Consider the following 24247-nt stretch of genomic DNA (forward strand, 5'->3'; position numbering starts at 1 on the left):
ACACAGAGAGTAAGGGTATGCTTTCATGGAACCGTTGTTTCTGTTAGAACACATCTATATACGGGGTCACAGTGTAAAATGCATTTCTTACTGTGAGTCATGGTCAAAAAAGTTCGAAAGCAAGGAACAAAGAGCTAGTACAAGTCCTTCTCTGGGGAGAAGAGAAAGAGCAGTTTCTACCTGGCATGAGAGGAGGATAGTCTTCTCATCCCTGAGTTATCAAACTGGCAAAAGATATGTGCTCTCAACTAAATCTGACCCAATATTATATTGCTTGATCAGTAAAATCTGAAAATACTACAAAAAGTCACTACTTACTAAGCAAAATTTTCTTTTTTGGTGGACAAACACCAAAGAATGATTTTATTATGGTTGATAAAATTCCCAGAATCATCTCTAGTGTCCAACTGTCAGAGTTTCACCATACAAACACACTACCCGAATGCACCCTGCAAATCCTTTGTTGGTCTAAGGCATGAATGGAGATTCCTTGAATGTCACTGAAGGGCTTTAACTAGAGGAACCAGTATACCACTGACTGTCATCTCAAAAAGGCAAGTTTGGAATTGCAACTTTTTTTTTTTTTCCCTAGTTGAAGAACACAGTTCCCCCTTTCCCCCAATAAACCAATACTTCAAGATCAACAGTGTTCATTACCATATGAAGAGGGAAACTGTAGTTAGAATTTGTAAGCATATTACATTTTGGGTATCAAACATGGTATTATTAAGTTCACAGAAAACAACATTTTAGATACTCTGCTTCTGTATTTGCTATTCCATATAGACTAGGAGCCTGCAGAAGGGGTCCTGATATTTATCCAGATAGATTAAAAATATTTTCTTAAAAACTTCATCTGGTAAAGATTCTGAATAGGGCAAGGATTAAGAGTATAGAAGGACAGACAGGATGTGAAGACACAGGTGAAAGAACATAATTCGCTCTTTGGTTCAAAGCCAAACTAATTTTTCAAAATTCCTGAGGGCAGAGTATACAAATATAAATGGATGTGTGTGCATAGGAAGGGGGTGGATATACCTGCAAAATGATATATCAACTATGAACAACTACTAAAAATAAACCTCATAATTCTATTAGATTGTAAAACCCATAGAAGCTTTATTTTATCATTCTATAAATCACAGAAAATCTAATCTCTTGGAATTAGTTACTTTTAAAATTAAAATGATCTCAGAGGGGTTTCACAATCTCAAATGGTCCCTATCTATACCTTTCAAGTTCTTTTGTTACAAAAAAGGAAATACAATAACAGAATTAAGTTCTGAAGTGCTTTTGGCTAAGGGGATCAGAAAGACCCTCTCTATTAGCACTTGTGAAAGTCAGAATTGAGCCTAAACTATGAGATGTTTAAGTCAATATATAAATGCTGTATAACTACAGACAGAAACATTAGGCCTACACTTTACTGATGGGGCCCCAAACCTGAAACTCAATCATCTAGAACTGTAATCTCTAAAATTGTATTTTTGGCATAGGGCCAAAAGAATCCTTTCCCATCATCCATTTCATCAGATATAGCAAAAGTAGGGGTGCCTAGGTGGTTTAGTCAGTTAAGCGTCTGCCTTCGGCAGGGGTCATGATACCAGGGTCCTGGGATAGAGCCCCATGGAGGGCTCCCCGCTCTGCAAGGGGTCTGCTTCTCTCTCTCCTCTGCCCCTCCCCCTGCTTGTGCTCTCTTAAAAAAAAAAGCATAGGGGCGCCTGGGTGGCTCAGTCGTTAAGCATCTGCCTTTGGCTCAGGTCGTGATCCCAGGGTCCTGGGATCGAGCCCCACATTGGGGTCCCTGCACCGCGGGGAAGCCTGCTTCTCCCTCTCCTACTCCCCCTGCTTGTGTTCCCTCTCTCACTGTCTCTCTCTGTCAAATAAATAAATAAAATCTTAAAAAAAAAAAAAAAGCATAGGAAAGTTCCTCTTGGAAGGTAAGCATGGCTTCTAAACCACAAGGTCTTCAAAGCCTAAAGGACACTGTTAAATTGGCAGACATTATCTAGTCTTTCAAAAAAAAAATTTTTTTTTTAAGATTTTATTTATTTGACAGAGAGAGAGAGAGAGCACAAGCAGGGGGAACAGCAGTGGGAGAGGAAGAAGCAGACTCCCCGTTGATCAGGGAGCCCAATGCGGGGCTTGATCCCAGGACCTGGGGATCATGACCTGAGCTGAAGGCAGATGCTTAACCATCTGAGCAACCCAGGTGCCCCGTCTTTCAAAAATTTTTATGCTGCTTCCTGCAAATCAATTTTTTTTGGTAGCTTAGTTTATAAACTTCTGAGTAGGCACAATATACAGTATTTTAGTTTAGATTTAAGGAAAAAGGTAATGAGTCAAATATTAACAATTAAGAACTATAAATAGTTTAAGATCCCTGTTCCTCCTTTTGGAACTAAGTGTTTGAAATAGAGTAATCAGGGGCGCCTGGGTGGCTCAGTTGGTTAAGCAACTGCCTTCGGCTCAGGTCATGATCCTGGAGTCCCTGGATCGAGTCCCGCATCGGGCTCCCTGCTCGGCAGGGAGCCTGCTTCTGCCTCTGACCCTCCCCCCTCTCATGTGTTCTCTCTCTCTCATTCTCTCTGTCTCAAATAAATAAATAAAATAAAAAATCTTAAAAAAAAAAAAACTATCTATAGAAACGAAGAATTTGAAATAGAGTAATCATTTTCAGCCCCATTTATGAATATAAGGACAAAAGAAAATTTATTTATTTATTTATTTACTTACTTATTTTTTAAAGATTTTATTTGTTTGTCAGAGAGAGAGAGAGCACAAGCAGGGGGAACGCCAAGCAGAGGGAGAAGCAGGCTCCCCACTGAGCAAGGAGCCTGATGCAGGACTCGATCCCAGGACCCAACCCTGGGATCATGACCTGAGCTGAACGCAGACACTTAACCAAGCTACCCAGGTGTCCTGAAAATATTTTTATTTTTAATCATCAACTGATACTTTTCTTCCACCAATCCATCTAACACTATTAAGTCCTTACTCCATGCAAGGTACTATTAGAGTTACATAAAGTTCTTTAAGACATGATTATTGTCTTCAAAGAGATGATAGGAAATCTCAAGATTTACATAACTGCAAAGTGAGGGCTCCATACTGCTAAAATTAACAATTAGCACCACAATGAGATATCACCTCATACCAGTCAGAATGGCTATTATAGAAAAGACAAGAAATAACAAGTGTTGGTGAGAATGTGAAGAAAAGGGAACCCTCACGTCTGTTGGTGGGAATGTAAATTGGTATAGCTACTATGAAAAACAGTATAGAGGTTCCTCAGAAACTTAAAAATAAAAATACCATACGATCCAGTAATTCCACTGCTGCGTATTTACCCAAAGAAAATGAAAACACTAGTTTGAAAAGATATGTGTATCACTATGTTCATTGCAACATTACATACAATAGCCAAGATATGGAGGCAACCTAAGTGTCCATCAATAGATGAATGGATAAAGAAGATGTGGTGTATGTATATACAATGGAATATTACTCATCCATAAAAAAGAATGAACTCTTGCCATTTGTGATAACATGGACATACCCAGAGGGTATTATGCTAAGTGAAATAAGTCAGACAGTGAAAGACAAATACTGTACGATTTCACTTACATGTGGAATCTAAAAAACACAACAAACAAAACAGAAACAGATTCATAAATACAGAGAACAAAATGGCGGTTGCCAGAAGAGAGGGGGTTGGAGGGGTAGGCAAAATAGGTGAAACGGATTAAGAGGTACAAACTTGTTATAAAATAACAAGTCACAGAGATGAAAAGTACAGCATAGGGAGTATAGTTAATAATACCATAATAACTCGGTATGGTGACAGATGGTCACTATACTTACTGTAGAATGGCATAATGAATAGAATTGTCAAATCACTATGCTGTACAACTAAAACTAATATAACATTGTATGTCAACTATACTTCAATTTAAAAAAAAAAAAAACTGTAGGGGCACCTGGGTGGCTCAGTCGGTTAAGTAACCCACTCTTGGTTTCACCTCAGGTCATGATCTCAGGGTCTTAAGATTGAGCCCTGCATCAGGCTCTGCACTCCGAAGAGTCTGCTTCTCTCTCTCTCCTTCTCCCTCTGCCCCTCCCTCGATCTTGCACTCACAAAATAAATAAATCTTAAAAAAAAAAAATTGTAAACATAAAAAACGAAAATCAAAAAACCCCATCAAGCCCTACTCTTCCATATGTTCTTATGTAATTTCTAATTTCACACTAAACAAATAAGCTGTTTTTTTTTTTTTTTTTTTTTTTTTTAAAATTTTTTTTTTTTTTTTTGGGGGGGGAGAAAGGGAGAAAGAGAGCATGGGGGGGAGAAGGGTCAGAGGGAGAAGCAGACTCCCCGCCGAGCAGGGAGCCTGACGCGGGACTCGATCCCGGGACTCCAGGATCATGACCTGAGCCGAAGGCAGTCGCTTAACCAACTGAGCCACCCAGGCGCCCCAAATAAGCTGTTTTTAAAGGAGACCATCAATAGCACACAGCCAAGTGAGGAGAGCAGACAGAGTGAATAAGAGCGGCATTTACTATTCCATGTATTTATTTATACTGTTGTTTTTATTACTGGGCACCTAGAGGGGCCACAAGCATTACTTGGGGGAAAGGGGATATATGAGAAGTTCTGAAGAGAACAGAAGTTCTTTGTCACTTAACTCCTTTGTCCTTCCATTTTCCCATCTTAATCCTCATTTTTAATTTATGTGATATGAGTATCTTCCCCCTTCTTTGAGGATGGGGAAGATCAATGATGTTAACTCATGTTTAATGATTTTTCCCGCGGAGATGCGCCTGAGTGAGGTGGACATGTTAGGGATTTTACCACAAAATGACTCTCTTAACCCTCAACTTCTCATTTGAAGTGAATCATTGCAGAGTGAAGAGTCGGCCTTCATTCCAATAATAAGGAAATAAAGAGCAGAAGGAAGTCATGCAATTCTTTCCATTTAGTACAGGGCTTTTGACATGTGTTCTTTATGAAAAGGCAATAAAAGCTAAAAATCAGACCAACAAAACACACCCACTAAAAGGCTTGTGTACATTCTGGTGCGTTGCGGGGGGGGCGGGGACAGGAGATAGCGCGATTTTGAGGTACAAGGCAGTAACACAGAAACAAAGTAAGCTAAGACCTACAAGTTGCCTAGCATGGAGTTTACCAATTTTTATTAGTCTGCAGAATGTTTCCCATCTTGCTCTCATATACTTAAATAATGTTGCAGTGTTATAAAAGTTTAACTCTCAGAAACGCACTTAAGGGTAAGGGATTATTAGAGGTCCTTTAAGAAACCTGTCCCAGAATTAGTGTACAGGTTTAGTGTTTTGCAATTAAATTTAAACTGAGTAACAGCTAAAAAAGACAAACAGAAGTGAGAAGCTACCTCCTTTTATTATGTGAATAACTTAACGCAGTTTTTCCTCTACTCACACTTTCTTTGTAGGCCATATCTGATAACAACAGTAGTAAGTAAAGTTAGAAGGGGCAACTCAGAACCTTAGCAGAGGTTTTTTCCAAGGGTAGAGGTGGCAGTGGGGGCAATACCCCCTCAGGGGCATGTGCAAACATGTGGGGACACTGGTTCTCACAGTGACCGCAGAGTGCTATCACAATTTAGTAGAACAGGGTCAGGGATGCTAAATGTGTCCTACTCTGCTCCAGACAGAGCCACATGAGGAAGGAATAATTACTCTGTCAAAATGCTCACAACACCTTGATGAGTCAAAATGCTTCAACTGATCAGAAGCACTAACAGAGCAAATTAAATCTTTTTCGATTAGCTTAAAAGTAGCCCAAAGGGCTGTCTCTATAGGTTATATGGCTGGTTAAACACTGAATAAGTGCTTAAAACAGTATGACTTATCTAAAACTTTTGTTACAAGTATAAATACTCAGTAAAGAGTTGTTTTATTTTTATTTTTTATTTTTTTAGAGAAAGAGAGAACATGCACACCAGTGGCGGGGGAGGGAACAGAGAGAGGAAGAGAGAGAATCTTAAGCAGGCTCCACGCCCAGTGCGGAGCCCAACTTGGGGCTCGATCCCATGATCCTGAAATCATGACCTGAGCCACAATCAAGAGCCAGCCACTTAATTGACTGAGCCACCCAGGCAACCCAAGAGTTGTTTTAAAAAGTTGTTTATCTTAATAAAGTTGCTTTAAAAAGTCAAGGAGATGGGGGCCTGGGTGGCTTAGTCGGTTAAGTGTCTGCCTTCGGCTCAGGTCATGATCCCGGGCTCCTAGGATAGAGCCCTGCATTGTGCTCCCTGCTCAGCGGGGAGTCTGCTTCTCTCTCTCCCTCTGCCCCTGCCCCCCGCTCATGTGTGCTCTCCCTCAAATAAATGGATAAAATCTTAAAAAAAAAGTCAAGGAAAAAGATGCTGAACACTACCACGTTTTTTTTTTTTATAATACCTTAAAATACTTAATTATACTTTAGAGTAGCCTTTAAAATAAATTTGTTTAGTGCATAAAGATATGTTCGATATTTATGTTGTGCTTATAATCTGTATATCAGGCAAAATGTACTACCATCTGGTGGTAACATGCCTTAAACTTAGGCTCAGTATTTGGTAATAATGAGCTTCTTGACAATGTAACCTACCACTTAAAAGTATAAAATCAGAGAATCATCATAAGCTATGAGTAATAGAAATCTATAAAAATAAATTATAAACACAAAGGTTCAGAAATTCTACTTTAAGTTCAAGTTTTTTAACTGTCATCAACCTGATTTATTATTTTTTGTAGTATTTTGGTAATTTTCTTTAAAGTCTATAAATTTGGCTGAATGCTCCATTAGGTGGTAAGAAAAAGAACAATATTTCCCATTATTAGTAATTGCAGACTTTTAAGGCAAAGGGCCATTACTAAGAAAAGCAATCTATGTATGGTTCATGTAGAAATTTTGAATCTTTCATAATTATGAATTTATAGTTGGTCCAGATATAAAATCTGCTCCATTCATCTAGGTTTATTAAGAATACTACCTCCTTAGCATTAAAAATGTAGTTAGAAACTCAACACTTAATTTTCTTGTAATAGTACAGATCCTGGAAAAGTCATGAAAGAACCTTCCCAGGCTACAATGAACTGGCATGCACCCTTTCTGCTTTGCAGATACTGTTGACATACATAGCGTCAGTTTGTCCGTATGCTTTATGAGTTGTCTCTGTGCTGTGTATGCTCTATGTCCATGCTCTCAGTTAAAAATACTTCAAAACAGCTGAAAATGGAAGATGCCACTGCACTGCTAGGTTTAGTTTCTAATGCTCTCATTTCTCTTATGCTCAAATTATTTTCTTCTGTGCCAAGTGAATCTCTTAATATCCAATTTTTCCTTTTTCTGTCTTTCCAATTTCCACTGGACATAAGTTTGCCCTTTCACTAGGGATCTGCCAGAGGAAGTCTGAGCTTTGGTTCTGGCTAAAAAGTACACCTACAACTCTGAAGATAACATAAAAGTTTCTCCCTATACCTAAAAGATACAAGAGATTTAAAAAAAGGCCATTCATACAGAGAAAAAGTTGAAAGACAAAACATTTCATAGGGAGAGTACTATTTCCTGTCCAAATTATTTTTGCCCATGGCAGGTAAAGAACAGTCTACGTACGTTTAATAAGAAATCCATTTCTTTTTTTTTTTTTTTAAGATTTTATTTATTCATTTGAGAGAGTGAGAATGAGAGAGAGAGAGAGCATATGAGAGGGAGGAGGGTCAGAGGGAGAAGCAGACTCCCTGCTGAGCCGGGAGCCCGATGTGGGACTCGATCCCAGGACTCCAGGATCATGACCTGAGCCGAAGGCAGTCGCTTAACCAACTGAGCCACCCAGGCGCCCCAGAAATCCATTTCAAACTCCCACACCATAATAGAATTCAGAAACACAGCTCTTTCAGTCAGCCATGGGGGAGGGGGTGAACAATTCCCAGGGTACTCAAGTTAATGGTCATGTCAACCCTGTCATTCCCACATTGCAATGCCAGTGTAATTCCACATAAACACAATTATACGGAGGCAAACACTGTTGCAGAGTGTAAGAGCTACATAGGCATTTCTCTAAGAAACACAGCTTGTGAGGCTCATGAGGCATGGTAATGTTTGTGGCAAACAGGACCAAAGTGGGGATCAAATTAATTAGATTCCTGGAGTCTGTTGCTTAGCATGCAATTCCAGAAAGAACTAAGCTCCACGATGACCGACTGACTGACATACATAGAACCACATATTGCTTTGTTTGAGCACAAAGGGCATATAATAACTAATCTGAGTACCCTGGGCACTGTTCTAATCAGTTTGCAAGATGCTGCATGTAATGTTACTATCTGGGCGAGTCAATTTGGGGGGGTGATAACAATGCTTTATGGGAGTTAAGGTCATAGTCTCTGTATGTTTAATTAACACTTACTTACTTACTTACTTATTTATTTGTCAGAGAGAGAGGAGAGAGAGAGCACAAGCAAGGGGAGGGGCAGGCAGAGGGAGAAGCAGGCTCCCTGCTGAGCAAGAAGGCCAATGTGGGGCTCAATCCCAGGACCCCAGGATCACGGCCTGAGCTGAAGGCAGACGCTTCACCGATTGTGCCACCCAAGCGTCCCTAGTAAACACATATTTAAACAAACCAAAAAATAAAATACCTTTTCCATACCACAGACTACTGGTGACCTAGCTATCTTACAAATATACACTACTGGTCCTAATACAGACTGAGTGACAGTATACAAAACCTATCATTAAAGCTGGAATCAAAACTCCAAGAGCAAAGCAAATCTGTTTTTAAAAAATTTTGTTTATTCTAAAGAGAGAGAGAGAAAGAGAGGGCAAGTGGGGGGAGGGGCAGAGGCAGAGACTTTTTTTTTTCCTTTTTTTTAAGATTTTATTTATTTATTTGACAGAGAGAGACACCGTGAGAGAGGGAACACAAGCAGGGGGAGTGGGAGAGGGAGAAGCAGGCTTCCCACAGAGCAGGGAGCCCAATGCGGGGCTTGATCCCAAGACCCTGGGACTATGACCTGAGCCGAAGGCAGACGCCCAACGACTGAGCCACCCAGGTGCCCCAGAGGCAGAGATTCTTAAGCAGACTCCGTGCGGAGCACAGAGCCCAACGCAGGGCTCGACCTCACGACCCTGAGACCACGACCTGAGCCAAAACCAAGAGTCAGACTCCTGACTGTGCCACCCAGGTGCCCCGAAAGTGAATCTCTTTTTAACCACTCAGAAGGATGATCACAAAGTCTGATGTTCCAACCAGAGAAACTTATACTACCTAGGTATAATTAGTCAAATGTCTTTTTTTTGTTAAATTTTAAATATTTTGATACAGTTGATACACAATGTTACAACAGTTTCAAGTATATAACATAGTGATTTGACAAGTTCATACATTATGCTATGTTCACAAGTGTAGCCCCCATCTATCCTGACACGTCACTATTACAATATCATAGACTATATTCTTTATGCTGTGCCTTTTATTCCCATGGCACAGTTGTTTCATAACTGAGAGCCTGTATCTTCTACCCCTTTCCCCTCTGGCAACCATCAATTTGTTCTTAGTGTTTATGGATCTGATTCTGCTTTTTGTTTTTTTATTCATTTGGGTGTTTTGTTTTGTTTTGTTTTTAGATTCTACTAACCAGTGAAACCATATGGTATTTGTCTTTCATCTCAGTCTGACTTACTTCACTTAGCATAATACCCTCTAGGTGCAGTTCATCCATGTTGTTTCAAATGGCACAATCTCATCCTTTCTTATGGTTGCATAATATTCCATTGTATACACACACACCCCCCCCCCCACATCTTCCTTACCTGTCCATCTATCGATGGACACTTAGGCTGCTTCCACACCTTGGCTATTGCAAATAACGCTGCAATGAACATAGAGGTGCATACATCTTTTCAAATTAGTATTTTTGTTTTCTTTGGGTAAATACCCAATAGTAGAATTACTGAATCATATGGTATTTCTATTTTTAATTTTTTGAGGAACTTCCATACTATTTTCCATAGTAGCTATACCAACTAACATTCTCATCAACAGTGTACAGGGCTCCTTTTTCTCTATATCCTTGCCAACACTTGTTATTTCTTGTATTTTTGACTTAAGCCATTCTAACAGGTATAAGGTGATATCTCACTATGGTTTTGATTTGCATTTTCCTCATGATTAGTAATGCTGAACATCTTTTCCTGTGTCTTTGGCCATCGTATGTCTTCTTGGAAAAATGTCTGTTCAGGTCCTCTGACCATTTTTTAATCTGATTTTTGTGTGTTTGTATGTGTGTTGAGTTGTATAAGTTCTTTAGATATTTTGGATATTAAGCCCTTTTTGGAGATATCATTTGCAAACATCTCCCACTCAGTGGGTTTCCTTTGAGGTGCAAAAGCTTTTTATTTTGATGTAGTCCCAATTGATTATTTTTACTTTTGTTTACCTTGCCTTAGGAGACAAATCTAGAAAAATGTTATTATGGCCAATGTCAGAGAAATTACTGCCTGTGTTCTACAATTTTTATGGTTTCAGATCTCACATTTAGATTTTTAATCCATTTTAATTAGTCAAATATCCTTATTGTTCTGGTCCTTAGTCCTCTTTCTATATTGTCTTTCCATCATGTCATATAGTCTCATGGCTTTAAATAACATCTAAATGCTCCAAAGATGCAACAGAGCTGTCATTTTTCCAGCTGGATATCTAATAGATATCTTAAACTTAATATATCTAAAGCTGGATTCCTGATTTTCCTCCCCAACCTTCAACATCTGGAGACTTCACAAAGTCATTTGACAGCAACTCTATCTTTCCAATTGCTCAGGCCAATAGACCCTGAAGTCATCCAAGCCTCCACTTTCCCTCACATCCCACATATCCAGAATCTATCAACCCTCAACACCTCTACTGCTGCCACATGATCCAAGTTCCCATTATCTCTTGCAATGGATTACTGTAATAGTCCCCCAGTTTCTACTCTTGTCTCAAGTCTAATCTCAATGTAGCAGCTAGAATGGTTCTTTTAAAACTTAAGTCAGAAAAAACAAAAAACAAAAAACAAAAAAAACAACTTAAGTCAGATCATGGCACTCCTCTACTCAAAATCCTGCAATGGCTCTTCATTTTACTCAGGGTAAAACACAAAGGTTTACAACACCCTATACCTACATGATCTGATTCTCTTCCCTACTATTCACCTCTATAATTTCTTATATGTGCCAGAACTTGCCCACCCTATGGCCTTTGCTCTAGCTGTTTCCCCTGCCGGGAACACCCTTCCTCCAGATATCTTTGTGGTTAACTCCCTCAGCTTCTTCAAATCTTTGTTCAAATCTCAGTCTGTCAACAAGGTTTACTCAGGCAACCTACCGGATACTGCAAGCTGTCCTCTTTCCACCAATCCTCCTTATACCAACTCTTTTTATTTCAAACTGCGTCTATCACTGTCTAACATGCTATACACTTTATTATGTTTATTGCTCACTGTCTGCCTCCTCCTCCTGCCTGCTAGAATGTTAAGTTTCATGAGGCCAGGATCTGTCTTGCTGACTAATAAGTATTGCAAGTGCCTAGAGCAATGTACGGCAAATACCAGGCGCTCGGTAAATATTTGATGAATGAATGAGTGAATGTTGATTTTAAATTTAGTGTGACCCTCATGGTATACACATTCCATGTATGCTTTATATCTATTGGATCAAGCGGGTTGATTGTGTTGTTCAAATCCTTTATGTCCTTATGTATTTTTGTCTGTTTGACATTAGTTTCTGATAGAGGTGTGTTAAAATCTGCAACTCTTAATGTCGATATACTATTTCCTTGCTACTCTGTCAGCTTTTGTTTTAAAATTTCCATTATTTTATATCTTGTTTGTGGATTGTTCCTTTTTTACAAGAAATATCTTCCTATAATTTGATGCTTTTTGCTTGAAATTATCTTTTTTTGGGGGGGTTCTTTTTTTAATATAAATTCAATTAACTAACATATAGTGTATTATTAGTTTCAGAGGTACAGGTCAGTGATTCATCAGTTGCATATAACACCCAGGGCTCATTCCATCATGTGCCCTCCTTAATGTCCATCACCCAGTTACCCCATCCCCCTATACCCCTCCCCTCCAGCAACCCTCAGTCTGTTTCCTATAGTTAAGGGTCTCTTATGGTTTGTCTCCCTCTCCGTTTTCATTGTGTTTCATTTTTTCTGGGTTTGTTTCTTATAGTAACCAGAATCATGCTGTATTGTTCTTTGATGTGCTTGCTGGCGATGTTCTCAGCCTAGCACACTCCTTTTATCCATTATATATTCCACAGAATTAGTGTCACTATTTGGGATCCTTCATTCTGCTGTTATAATTATGCCCACTTTTGTGCACAAACTTGAGCACAGGGGCTGGAATCTGAGGGGAAGAGTGTCAGTTTGAGTCCCTGTCAATCTGAGGTGAAGGTGTGTTGAGTTGGCATTGAGCAGGTGGCAGGAAATTATCTTTTGATGGATATTAATGTCGCCATATCAGTTTTTTTCTTCATGAGTATCTGCATATATTTTCCCCCATATTTTTTTATCTCCTTCAGTATCATTTTGAAGACAGCATAAAGTAAGTAGAATAATCTGAGTGCCTCTCTGGCTTTGTAGATGAATTTATATTTATTATGATTGCTTACATATTTTATTTTATATTTCCTATTTACTATGTTTTCCCTTTGCTTCTTTTTATCTCCTTTCTTGCCTTCTATTGAATTGAGTAAATAAATTTTTTAAATTACCTATTTTTCCAGGGGTGCCTGGCTGGCTCAATTGAAAGAGTATGTGACTCCTGATCTCAAGGTCATGAGTTCGAGCCCCACGCTGGGTAGAGAGATTATTTAAATAAGTAAATAAATAAACTTTAAAAAATTTTTTTAAAATTACCAATTTTTCCACTACTGATTTAGGAGTTGTACCTTCTATTTTTATATTCCTATTACTTTAGTGGTTATTCCTACATTGAACACACCATTATTTAAATATATTTTTTCTTTACAAGTTTATAAACTTTTTTTTTTTTTTTAACTTTTTTTTTTTATTTTTTATTTATTTGAGACAGAGAGAACGAGAGAGAGAGCACATGAGAGGGGGGAGGGTCAGAGGGAGAAGCAGGTTCCTTGCTGAGCAGGGAGCCCGATGCGGGACTCGATCCAGGGACTCCAGGATCATGACCTGAGCCGAAGGCAGTCGCTTAACCAACTGAGCCACCCAGGCGCCCCTACAAGTTTATAAACTTAATCAGTATCCTCTCTACTCAAAATAAGGACCTTACCATACTTTTATATCTTTAACACATTGTTGTTGCTAGAATTTTAGATTTTTTTTACACATAAAAGAAAAAAAATAGCTTTATCACCATATTTTAATACTTCGGCTTCTAGTATTCCACTGTTTTCTGCATGTACTTTTCTTTTTGCTGAAGAACATTCTTTGGTTCTTTCATCAGCAAGAGTTTGGGGGTTGAGAAGTTAGCCCTTGTGTACCTGCAAATGCCTTTATTTCACTCTAGTATACAGAAATCACTGCCTAGAATTGTAGGTTTATAATTGTTTTTCCACAGCACTTTGAAGATATTGTTACCTACTGCTGCCAGAGCCTAATGCCGATTTGACTACCATTTTGTAGAAACATTATCTGTATCTTTTCTTTGCATTTAAAATTTTTCTCAGAGCACCTGGGTGGCTCAGTCAGTTGGGTGTCTGACTCTTGGTTTCAGCTCAGGTTGTGATCTCAGGGTCATGGGATCGAGCCCCATGTCAGGCTCCAAACACAGAGCCTGCTTTGGATTCTTTCTCTCCCTTCCCCTCTGCCCCTCCTCCAGCTCATGCTCACTCTCTCTCTCTCTCTCAAATAAATAAATAAGATCTTTAAAAAAATTTTTTCTCCTCATCATTAATATCCTACAATGGATTCATTATGGATAGGATTAGTAGCTATAGGTTTATTTATCGTGCTTTAAGGGTGAGGTTTTTCTATTCTAAGGACTCCTGCCTTCATGGATTAATACTCAACTGCAATCTTCATTATTATTATCCCCTCTTTATTCATTCCCTTTCTCCGCCCTTTTGTGCCTCCTGGCAGACCTTTGCTTGAGCTCCTCAGGCCCTGTTCTGTGTCCCAATTCTCCATGTCTCCTACCTCCATCTTGACACTGCACTGAGACGTCTTCTTTGCCCTATTTCCAGTTCACTGGTTTTTCTCTGAAGCTGGAAGCAGTACGCTGTGCAGTCTCTCTCTTCTGTCACTTCAACATTAGATATTGTTTTCATTTCAATGTTACATTTTCACTTCCAAGACTTCTAAGTGGTTCTTTCTCACACCTTTCTGTTCTTGTTTCATTACCCGTTACTCTTATTTTGTGGGATCTAACCTGTTTGTTGAGAATTTTAACTTATTTTAAAACCCTCTTTAGATTGTTCTATTATCTTTTTCTCTCAGGTATCAATCCTCTCATTTGTTGGGTCTCCTGACTGCTTTTCATGGTCTTAAATTTTATGAATTCTTTGTAGTATTTTGAGGACTCAATTTCTATGACAGTGTTAAAATATGGGTACCTGTCTCTACAGGGTGGTTTCAAGTTGCCTCAGCTTAGACCTGGTAAGATGCTGGCCTTGAACCTGATCTTAAGTTGACAGCTCTGGGTTCTATCTTCAGTGGGTCCTTGTGCTTGCTGCCTCTGGCTGTCCTTCCTGATTTCTGGTCAGGTGCGAGCGGTGTATTTCTGTGATGCTACTGGGATGAGCTGAACTAACCCAGCCCACATCTGCAGACAGCATAGTGTGTTCCTGGTTCATGCTCTGAGGAGGCAGAATCCTTACAAAAAACCCTGACCCAATTGCCTATATCCATTTATAGCTCCCCTACCACAGTGGCTTTTCTCTCCATTATTGGCCCTCTAAAGAGACTTACTTTCTTGTTTTTAAGTATGATTGTGTATTTTTAAAAATCTTTAAAAAATATATACCCATTACTTCTTAACTTTGTAATGAGAGGAAAAGGATTCAGTGTCCTTACTTTGCCATCCTGACCTGGAAGTCCTAGGAGTAGCTTTTATTTTTGAAATAATAACAGTTCAATTCTCCTAACCACACCAGTCTATAAACATTAGCAAATATATCCAAGGTTTGAAATCAAAATCAACTGTAGTGGAGGAATATTCTGGTTACTTGGAAGTAGTTTGGATTGAAATACATAACAGACTGAAAAATCAGAAATGGAGGGAAGATGATTTTAAAAAGGTACGAAACTTGGGACAGCAGCGGACTTTATTGTAGACCTTGGTGTATAAACTCTACCATAAATGGAATTGGACTGAGCAAAAGAAGAGGGTGCTTTCCACAGCCCTAGGCACAGCATTGCAGCCAGCAGAGTCTTTGTAATAAGCACCACCTGCACTCCTGCACCTGGAAGACAGCCATCAGCACAGTGGAAAGAATGCTGATCTGGGAATTCAGAACTGTTCTAGTTCATTCTCTGCCACTAAGCTATTGTACAGCATAGGTTAAGCCATGATCCCTTTTGGGGCCCCAGGTGTTTTATCTGTAAAATAAGGGAGTTGGGCTAGAATAGCTTCTAAAGTACCTTCCAGAAATAATTTTCTGTGATCTCAACAGTTTGGTACTTCATAAGTATGCCGAGTCTTCCACTCTTCAGTTTGCTGAGTAAATAACTTGGCAGGTAAAGGAAGAAAACCGTGCATTCCTGAAATCAGTCTTCAAACTGAAACACAATCACCAGAGGTATGGCTTTTTCTGATTACCACTCTGCAAAGGAACAGCCTACTGGTCCCTGGTGACTGGATGAAGTTTCTGTGTGGGTATAGACACAATCCAAGTTTTAAATAGAGAAAAGCAAACCAAGCCAGACCAAAACAAAACCCCTACACACAGTCTCAGACACCACAGAGGAAAACAGGTCTTTTCTACAAACATGTCTGTCACTGATAGTTGAGAAGAAAACGAAAATAAATCTCACACTGATCACATCAAAGTGCAGAGAGGGGCAAAAGTCAGCAGCCTGCCACAGTCACAGGACGTGAGGGGTCTGACTCTGCACATTGAAAAGTCTGCACAACCAGAAATTTCATGTGAATAGAAATGTAGGGAAGAGAATGAAGAAGGGAAGTGTAAAGTTGGGAGTTCTACTGGAAAGAAGAAAGAGTGGATTAAAAAATTAGGTTAAGGTGGCAAGGAATACTCAATAAATCTTAGAGCTTCTCAGCGCTTTGACTATGGTCACAGTGGGAATTTATATGAACTACTTAATTTCACCACATTGCACTAAAAGACAAGTAGATTCCAACTTCATAGGTGTGAAGATGGAGAATTAGCATATAACCAGCCCCACTCCCAAGCAGTCTTCAGATAACATTCTAAAGACATTTTTTAAAAACAAAAACACAAGCCAACATTCATTGGAAGGCACCTTACCATCCACACTGCTACACGTGAGGCACAGTACACTGGTTCTACACTGCTGTATACGTGGACACAGATGATATTAGGGATGGGGTGGGTGCCCAGCAGACTTCTCGACTCCACTATCCAATACCTCCACTCTATCAGAAACACGCAACCCATCACCAGAGAGGGAAAAAGTGCTCTGACAAAATTCCCACTTGGTTCAAGCAGTCTTCACTCTCAGGCAAGCCTTCACTTTTGGGAAGTTTGTGGGGCCAAAGCATTTAAGAAAAAAAAAAAATACAAGTAACAGGGGAGCATTAAAGAAAACGAGGAAAAATAGAAAAAAAATAGAAAAAAGCCAGTCATATTTAGTCGCACCTTAGAAACACAATCACTGGTAACACTCTGGAGACATCCCCCGCCCCGGTCTTTTTCCCTGGGCCTGGGTATCCTCTATCCCTTCACAGTTGTATTCCTATTATGTACATAACTGTGCATCTAGTTCATTCAGTAATCTTTTTATCATAAGCATTTATCCAGGTTATTACACTATCTTTGTAACTCATTTTTAAATGGCTGCCTCATACTCTAATCTGTTCCAAGGAAACACCCCTAAATGGCTAGTAGTCAGGGAACAGTAAAACAAACTATGATTCATAGTATTCCATTGCATGGATGAATCATAGTTTACTTAACTGCTGCCAGAATACTGGACATTTAGGTTGTTTCCAATTTTTCCACTATTACAAACAGCTAAATGGACTCAATCTGTTTTGTTCAATAGTACCTAGCAAACAGCTTTTCATATAATAGGTACTCAAGTATTTACTGAATGAATAAATGTTTACAGAGCTACATACAATAACATACCCTGTGATGAAAATCTCTGTATATAAAGCTTCCCCGACCCTCTTATATTTAGGACTGTTTCTTAGAGAAAGATTTCATAAGTGGAAATTCTGTATCAATTTGGGGCTTTTCATAGTTTAACAATTTGCTTTCCGAAAAGGAAGTATTAACTTGCATTCTCAACAGTAAAATACGAAGAGGCCCATTTCACTAGACTCTCACCTAAATAGGGCATTATCTTTTCAAAATCTTTGCCTATTTTGGTCGGTGAAAAAAAAAAAAAGCCCTACTTACAATACTAATTTATAGTTTTGAATACTAGTGAGGTTATATACTTTCCCTTATAGATGTTAACCAGTTGTCCGTCTTGAAATAGTTTTCTAATAATCATGACTATCTAAATTAAATTTATTCCTTGAAGCTCAGTGGTAGGTTGCAGTAAAAAAACATTTTTAGGAAGTAAATTCTGGAAGAAACTTTAAGGGACTAAGCTAAATGCATAGCTGGGAACAGCTTATTCATAGCTTATTCATTATTACACTGCAATGTCCTTTTATTAATGGTCAAGTTGGAAGCTAGAACTCTCAGTTCTTGACTTTTCCCTAATACTTACTTGTTATATAGCTCTGTTTTATTTGTGTCATTTTTCTGGGGTGATGATGTAACCTAGGAGGGGGAATGCTGGGAGGAAAAGGTTCCCATATAATTCTTCCAGAATTTTTCTTTCAGGAAGCCATTCCAGATTAATCCAGAACCTCTAAGGGCTGTTTTCCACAACTGCACTCTATTGAACTTCTTTAGTTACGATAATCTTGGGATGGCTTAGCAGAACTTTGTCAATCCTGAATTAGGCTTTCTCTCTGAAGGCACTCTGTAAACAAGTAAGTGAAACATAAAGAAAGGTAAAAAAATGGTCAGAGAAAACATGGTAGGTCTGGACAACATTACCAGTAATGAGAATCTGACAATGACTGACAATCACATCTCACTAACTAATCCAATAACTAGCTCCTTTCATAATTGCTAGCATAACATGGAAAATGCTCCTTTGGGGTAGAGGAATATTTGCTTTTCGTTCCTTCAAAATATGCTTGCAGGAGCAGGCAAGGATGTTGATCTACCATCTGTTCTCAACAAGGAGAGGAAGCAGAAATGTGGAATAAGGACGGTTAGGAGGAACCAATTCAGAGTAAAGCATGGAATCAGACAGTCACCACAATCTGCCAAATGAAATGATAATTAGATGTGTTTGAACTCTTCCAAGTTTTACGAAGACTTTCTTTCTTTCTCTCCCTCTCTCTCCCTTCCTTCCTCCCTCTTTCTTTCCTCCTTTCCTTTCCTTCCCCTTCCCCCCTTTCTCTTCCCCTTCCTTCCTTCCTTCCTTCCTTCCCTCCCTCCCTCCCAGCAAACCATCTTGGAGCTTTGCCCACAGAGCAAATGGCTACTAACCAGATACTATTAACTCATCAAGATCATTATTGCAGACAGTCACAGAGAGAAGGGACCACTGCTTTGTCACCCAGACCACCAAACTGCTCTCACACGCCAGCAAGATCTCCGTATTGCCAAATCCACTGGGTACTTTGGGGTTCTCAGACTCTTTGTGGACTACAGAATCAAACTGGATATGATTACAGAGGACTGTGGTAGCTACAGTTTGTTTTCCCAGCACTTTATCCCTTTCTCTTCTTTTGGTAACAGGATCCTTACATCCTGTGGAGAGCCATCCATGTGGCTGACCTTCTCTAACCCTACCCCTGCAACGAGTGGTAGCTGCTGCCGCCTCCTCATTAGCAACCATCACTACCATTGTCATCATTACCATCACCATGGTAGCTAACATTTATGGAACACTTACCATGTCCAGCACTCTAAGCTTTATCTGTATTATCTCATTTAAAGAAATGACCCAAGTGATAGCTACTGTTATTTCTTACATGTTAGAGTTGAGGAAACTCAGGCACAGAAGGAGTATGCACTTTGACCAAGGTTGCACAGTAAGTAGCAGAGCAGGGATCTGAACTCCGATACCTTGGTTCCAAAGTGCTGGCTCTTTTATTTTTATTTTTTTTATAAATTTTTTTTTTAAAGATTTTTATTTATTTTTAACAGAGATAGAGAGAGAGCACAAGTAGGCAGAGCAGCAGACAGAAGTAGAGGGAGAAGCAGGCTCTCCGCCGAGCAGGGAGCCCGATGCGGGGCTCGATCCCAGGACCCTGGGATCATGACCTGAGCCGAAGGCAGTCGCTTAACCAACTGAGCCACCCAGGCGCCCCCAAGTGCTGGCTCTTAACCACTATGCTTCACTGCCCCTCTAACCGTCTAATCTCTGGCTACAGAAACTGGTTCAGGGAAGTTTACCTGACCCAGGCAGGGTCAACTGGATAGATGAACACTAAGACAGAGAAGATATTTTTCCTCTGTGGTCTACACAGAGAAGGAGGCAGGACTCTGAGGACCAAGTTTTAGCCTCCTGCATTTCGCTATGCCTGACACCAGCCTGGATCAATGTACAGATTTCCCAGTTACATAAGCCTTTTGCTTGAGCTATATGAAGTTTTGGTCACCTCGAGTCCTTGAAACTTTTCACTCCGTTGTTTGATGGAACAAATTCTTTCCTGGCTCTTTTCCTTCTCTGACCATTTCCTCCCTGGTCTCTTTCATGAGCACCTCTCCTCCTCGGCTTATCCCATAAGCACTGGTGTGGCCGGCCTCTGTTCTAAACTGTCTATTTCTCCTTTCTCACAGCAGTGGTCCCCCTTAGCACCCCCCAAACCTTCTGAGAGGCCTCCCCTTGGGCATGTACTCCTTTTGCCCACCCTGCTTTAGAATCATTGTGATACCAAACCAGTTACTCCCACAAGTGCATCCCTCACAACAATGGGGAAGAAAAAAAGTTGAGAACCAACTGCTCTCTAACTTATTCTTGGAAAATATCATCCTTTTCATAGTTCAAAACTATTACCAGCAGGCTGATACCCTCTAACTCTTTATTTCTGGCCCCTTCCTTCCCCACACTTCAGGCCTACGTATCTAATTGCCTGTAGGATATGTAATTTCATGTGTCTGATAGGTACCTCAAAGTCAGCAAGTCCAAAAGCAAACACACGATCTTCATTGCAAACACGTTCTTCCTTCTGAATTCCCAGTCTCATTAATGGCATATTATCCATGCAGTCATCAAAATTGGAAACATGAATGTCATTAATTGGACTGTTCTACAAATCTTCATAGAAGACATCCTAAATACTAGATATTCTGCTAGATCCTGGGGGAGCTAAAATAATGAACAAGAAACAGACCTGCTTTTAAGGATTTTAGTTTAACTGGCGAATACCACACAGTAATAATTATCACTGTGTATTAAAGATTAATTCAAGATACTGAGGAGAACCTAGTCTACTCTGAGGAGGGGTCAAAGGAAGCAATCTTGGAGGCCCTAGGTGGGGCCTAACCTAAATCATGAATGGGTGTTAAAAAAGGGAGTGGGGAGAGAAAGAGGCAGTAAAGTAGGAGGAAAAGCATTCCAGGAAATGGGAATAAAGTGTGAAAGCTCAAAGATACGGGGGGAAAAGACTGATTTAGTATTATTATACTAGCAGCTTTTGTTAATTAAAAACTTGCTAAAGCTAGGCACTATTTAAAGTGAAATACATTATTATTGCTGTCCTTACATCAGGCCTACAAGATAGGAATAACAATCTCATTTTTACAGTCAATTAAAGCACTTTCAGATCAGAGAGGTTAAATTACTTTTCCAAGACCATACAGCTAGTAAGAGATGGAACTAGCTTTGGACCTAGGTTTTCTGGCTCCAAAGCCAATACTGTTTCTACCAATCCATGTATCTTCTCAACCACTCTAGACTCTTCCTTATGTTTACTGTCCACATCCAGTAAAATATCAAATCCTGTTGAGTTTTCATATTTCTTAAGTTTCTTCCATTCAAACCATACTTAACGTTAGAAATCTCATTCATTATCTTTCATTTGGACACTAATAGACTCTAATTGTTCTTTAGGTATAAAAAAAAAACTGTGTGTGTGTGTGTGTGTGTGTGGTGTGTGGTGTGTAGCAGAAAGTCAGATCAGAACTACTTCATTTTCCCCATATGAGATCCACCAACTTATATATGTTCTCCTGATCCAATGGAAGAAATATTCCTGTTTCTGTCTAGAGCCGGCCCTGGAGTAATCTAGGGCGTGGTCATGGACTCCTGTTTTCTTTACAACCTTTTCCTGAGAGATCTCTCCCAGTTCACCACCTCTGAGTATCATCTCTAAGGCAATGAATCCCAAATATCTTTATCTCCAGCTCTAATAACTCCCACGAACACCAGATTCCTATGTGCAACTGCCTATGTGATATCTCAACTTATATGTCTGTTAGGAATACCACCTGCCCCATTAAAATGTGAATATTATGAGGGGCAGGAACATTGTCTACCTTATACATTTCTGTATCCTTAATGCATAATATGTGACACATACTAGGTAACCAATAACTATTTCTTGATTGAATAAATGCACGCTGCTATGTGAGCCAAAGACTTCCTGAATGGGACCGGACTGTCCTAGGGGGCCTTAAGAATTTGATTCTCTATGGGTTAAATGGGCATTTTTGGAGTAGAGCAAGGAGTAGAGATTGGCTCTAAGTCCCCTCAGTGTGCCATAGTTAATCCTACTTTTTAATAATGACCTACCTGGGATATTAGCAATCCCTAAATATTATACCTGTAGGAACAGTGTTTGTCAAATCTGCCTGTTAAGAATCACCTAGGAGACTTCTATTATAATACAGATTCCCAGGTTTTCCACCCTCCACCACGACATCCTTTCCTAATTCAGAATCTCAACAGGGAGAGGCCTGAAATTCTGTATTATAAACAAATGACCCCAATGATTCTTATTGACAAGTTTGAGGAAGACTACTACAGAAGCTTCACCTATTACATAATTATTGAAAATGGCTCAGCTTGCCAGATAGCAGTATCCAAACTTGCCCTTAGCTCTAAGTCGAACACCCCAGAAATGATTTATAAGTTGTCCAAACAATATTTCATGAGTTCATTTCATTCGAGAACCAGAGGTCACCAGTGACTGGAGAGACTTCTTAGACAACATGTCATACATTAGGCAGACCTTTATTCTATAGAAAGGATCTGGTTTTGTTTACTTGGCACAAAATTAATTGTGCCAACACATCATTGATTCCGATATGTGATATGAGTCTTTACTGTGACCTATCACTGTCAGCTCTCATCACTTTTTTCCTTAAAGCTGTTCAAGAACCAGAATTTTAGTTTCTCTTTCCAAAAATCCACTCCTCTTAATGATCATTTCAAGTAAGCCCAAGGTCAAAGCTTTATTTATTTATTTTTTAAAGATTTTATTATTTATTTGACACAGAGAGAGAGAGACAGCTAGAGAGGGAACACAAGCAGGGGGAGTGGGAGAGGGAGAAGCAGGCTTCTGGCTGAGCAGGGAGTCCGATGCCCAATGCAGGGCTCGATCCCAGGATCCTGGGATCATGACCTGAGCCGAAGGCAGACACTTAATGACTGAGCCACCCAGGCGCCCTTAGGTCAAAGCTTTAAAGATTTCTGTCACCGCCCTCTGTAAATCTCCCACAAATTCTTCCTGTATATATTCTGCAAACTGAAAGTTAACAAGGCAAAAAAACTAATAAACTCCATAACCTACTCCTGACTAAGGAATTCAATGACAACCAGCAATTAAAGTGAATGAGAGGTACCCTTCCAAGAATCTGTGAGCCTTAAAGGCGAACTTACTTATGGCCACAGCCTAAAAAAAACAGAATTTCTCAAGTGTCAAGTGATTATATCTCCCCAAGCTGTAATTTTAGCTAACCTCAAAGTCAGGTCTGTGGGAGGGAAGAAGGGATAGGATCCGATGAAAAAAGCAGATAGGGACATTAATTAGGAGAATCAACCATTTCAGACTTTCTCTTCAAAATGTAATGAACGACCAGACGGTAGCTATACTGTAGTAAGCGTAGCATAACCTATAGACTTGCTGAATCACTATGTTGTAGACCTGAAAGTAATGTAACATTGTGTTCAACTATACTTCATGAAAAAGATAAAAACATGTTTAAGAAAGATAAAAGGTAATGAACTAAGACGGAACAGAGAAACTACATTTAAAATGACATGGAAGAAATTCTCCCTCCTTTACTCCTCCATTCAGGAATCTTTATAGCTTTTTTTCTGCAGCATGACCAGAACTGATGCTTTTCCGAGTGAGGACAAACAACACGTATCACTCCAAATGACTTCCCCTGCCCCACAAAGTGTCAATGATACTAAAGAATCAGAGGAATTGGAAAAATGCTGAATTACCAGAAAACCGCTTGGATGAGAACAAATTGACATTTGGAGCCATGTTTACATCAGCAAACATTTCTGAGTCTGTAACCAAGACCAGAGGCTGGCAAACTGTGGCCTGGGCGGTAAGCCAACTCCAGCCCACCAACTTGTTTTTATAAGTAAAGTTTTATTGGAACACAGACACTGCATGTATTGACATATTGTCTATGGTTACTTTCCCACTATAATAGAGGAGTTGAGTGGGGTGCCTGGGTGGCTCAGTGGTTAAGCGTCTGCCTTCGGCTCTGGTCTTGATCCCAGGGTCCTGGGATCGAGCCCCGCATCGGGTTCCCTGCTCGGCGGGAAGCCTGCTTCTCCCTCTCCCACTCCCCCAGCTTGTGTTCCCTCTCTCGCTGTGCCTCTCTCTATCAAATAAATAAATAAAATCTTAAAAAAAAAAAATAGAGGAGTTGAGTAGTGGCAACAGACTACACGGACCACAAAGTAGAAAATATTTACAATAGGCCCTTTATATAAAAGCTTTGCTAAGCCCTGACCTAGGGATTGTAATGTACCAAAGATGAAAACTAGGCTGGCCCTGCCGCCATTGTCCTTCCTGCCCCACACAC

At 39.7% G+C, this 24247-nt stretch overlaps 1 protein-coding gene across 5 annotated transcripts in view; it reads right to left on the minus strand.

Moving 5' to 3' along the window:
- Positions 1 to 24247, minus strand: part of PPP1R12B (protein phosphatase 1 regulatory subunit 12B) — a 201962-nt gene that overhangs the window by 44667 nt on the left and 133048 nt on the right. For 3 of the 5 annotated variants that reach the window (XM_021682713.1, XM_021682710.1, XM_044915917.1), the window contains one exon: positions 2914 to 2922. The exons of the other annotated variants lie outside the window; for them this stretch is intronic. In XM_021682713.1, the coding sequence (XP_021538388.1) occupies positions 2914 to 2922 (9 nt within the window). The remainder of the gene's footprint in view (positions 1 to 2913; positions 2923 to 24247) is intronic. 5 annotated transcript variants of the gene reach the window in all.

Source organism: Neomonachus schauinslandi, chromosome 6 (genome assembly GCF_002201575.2).
Source record: "Neomonachus schauinslandi chromosome 6, ASM220157v2, whole genome shotgun sequence".
Taxonomy (NCBI): domain Eukaryota; kingdom Metazoa; phylum Chordata; class Mammalia; order Carnivora; family Phocidae; genus Neomonachus; species Neomonachus schauinslandi.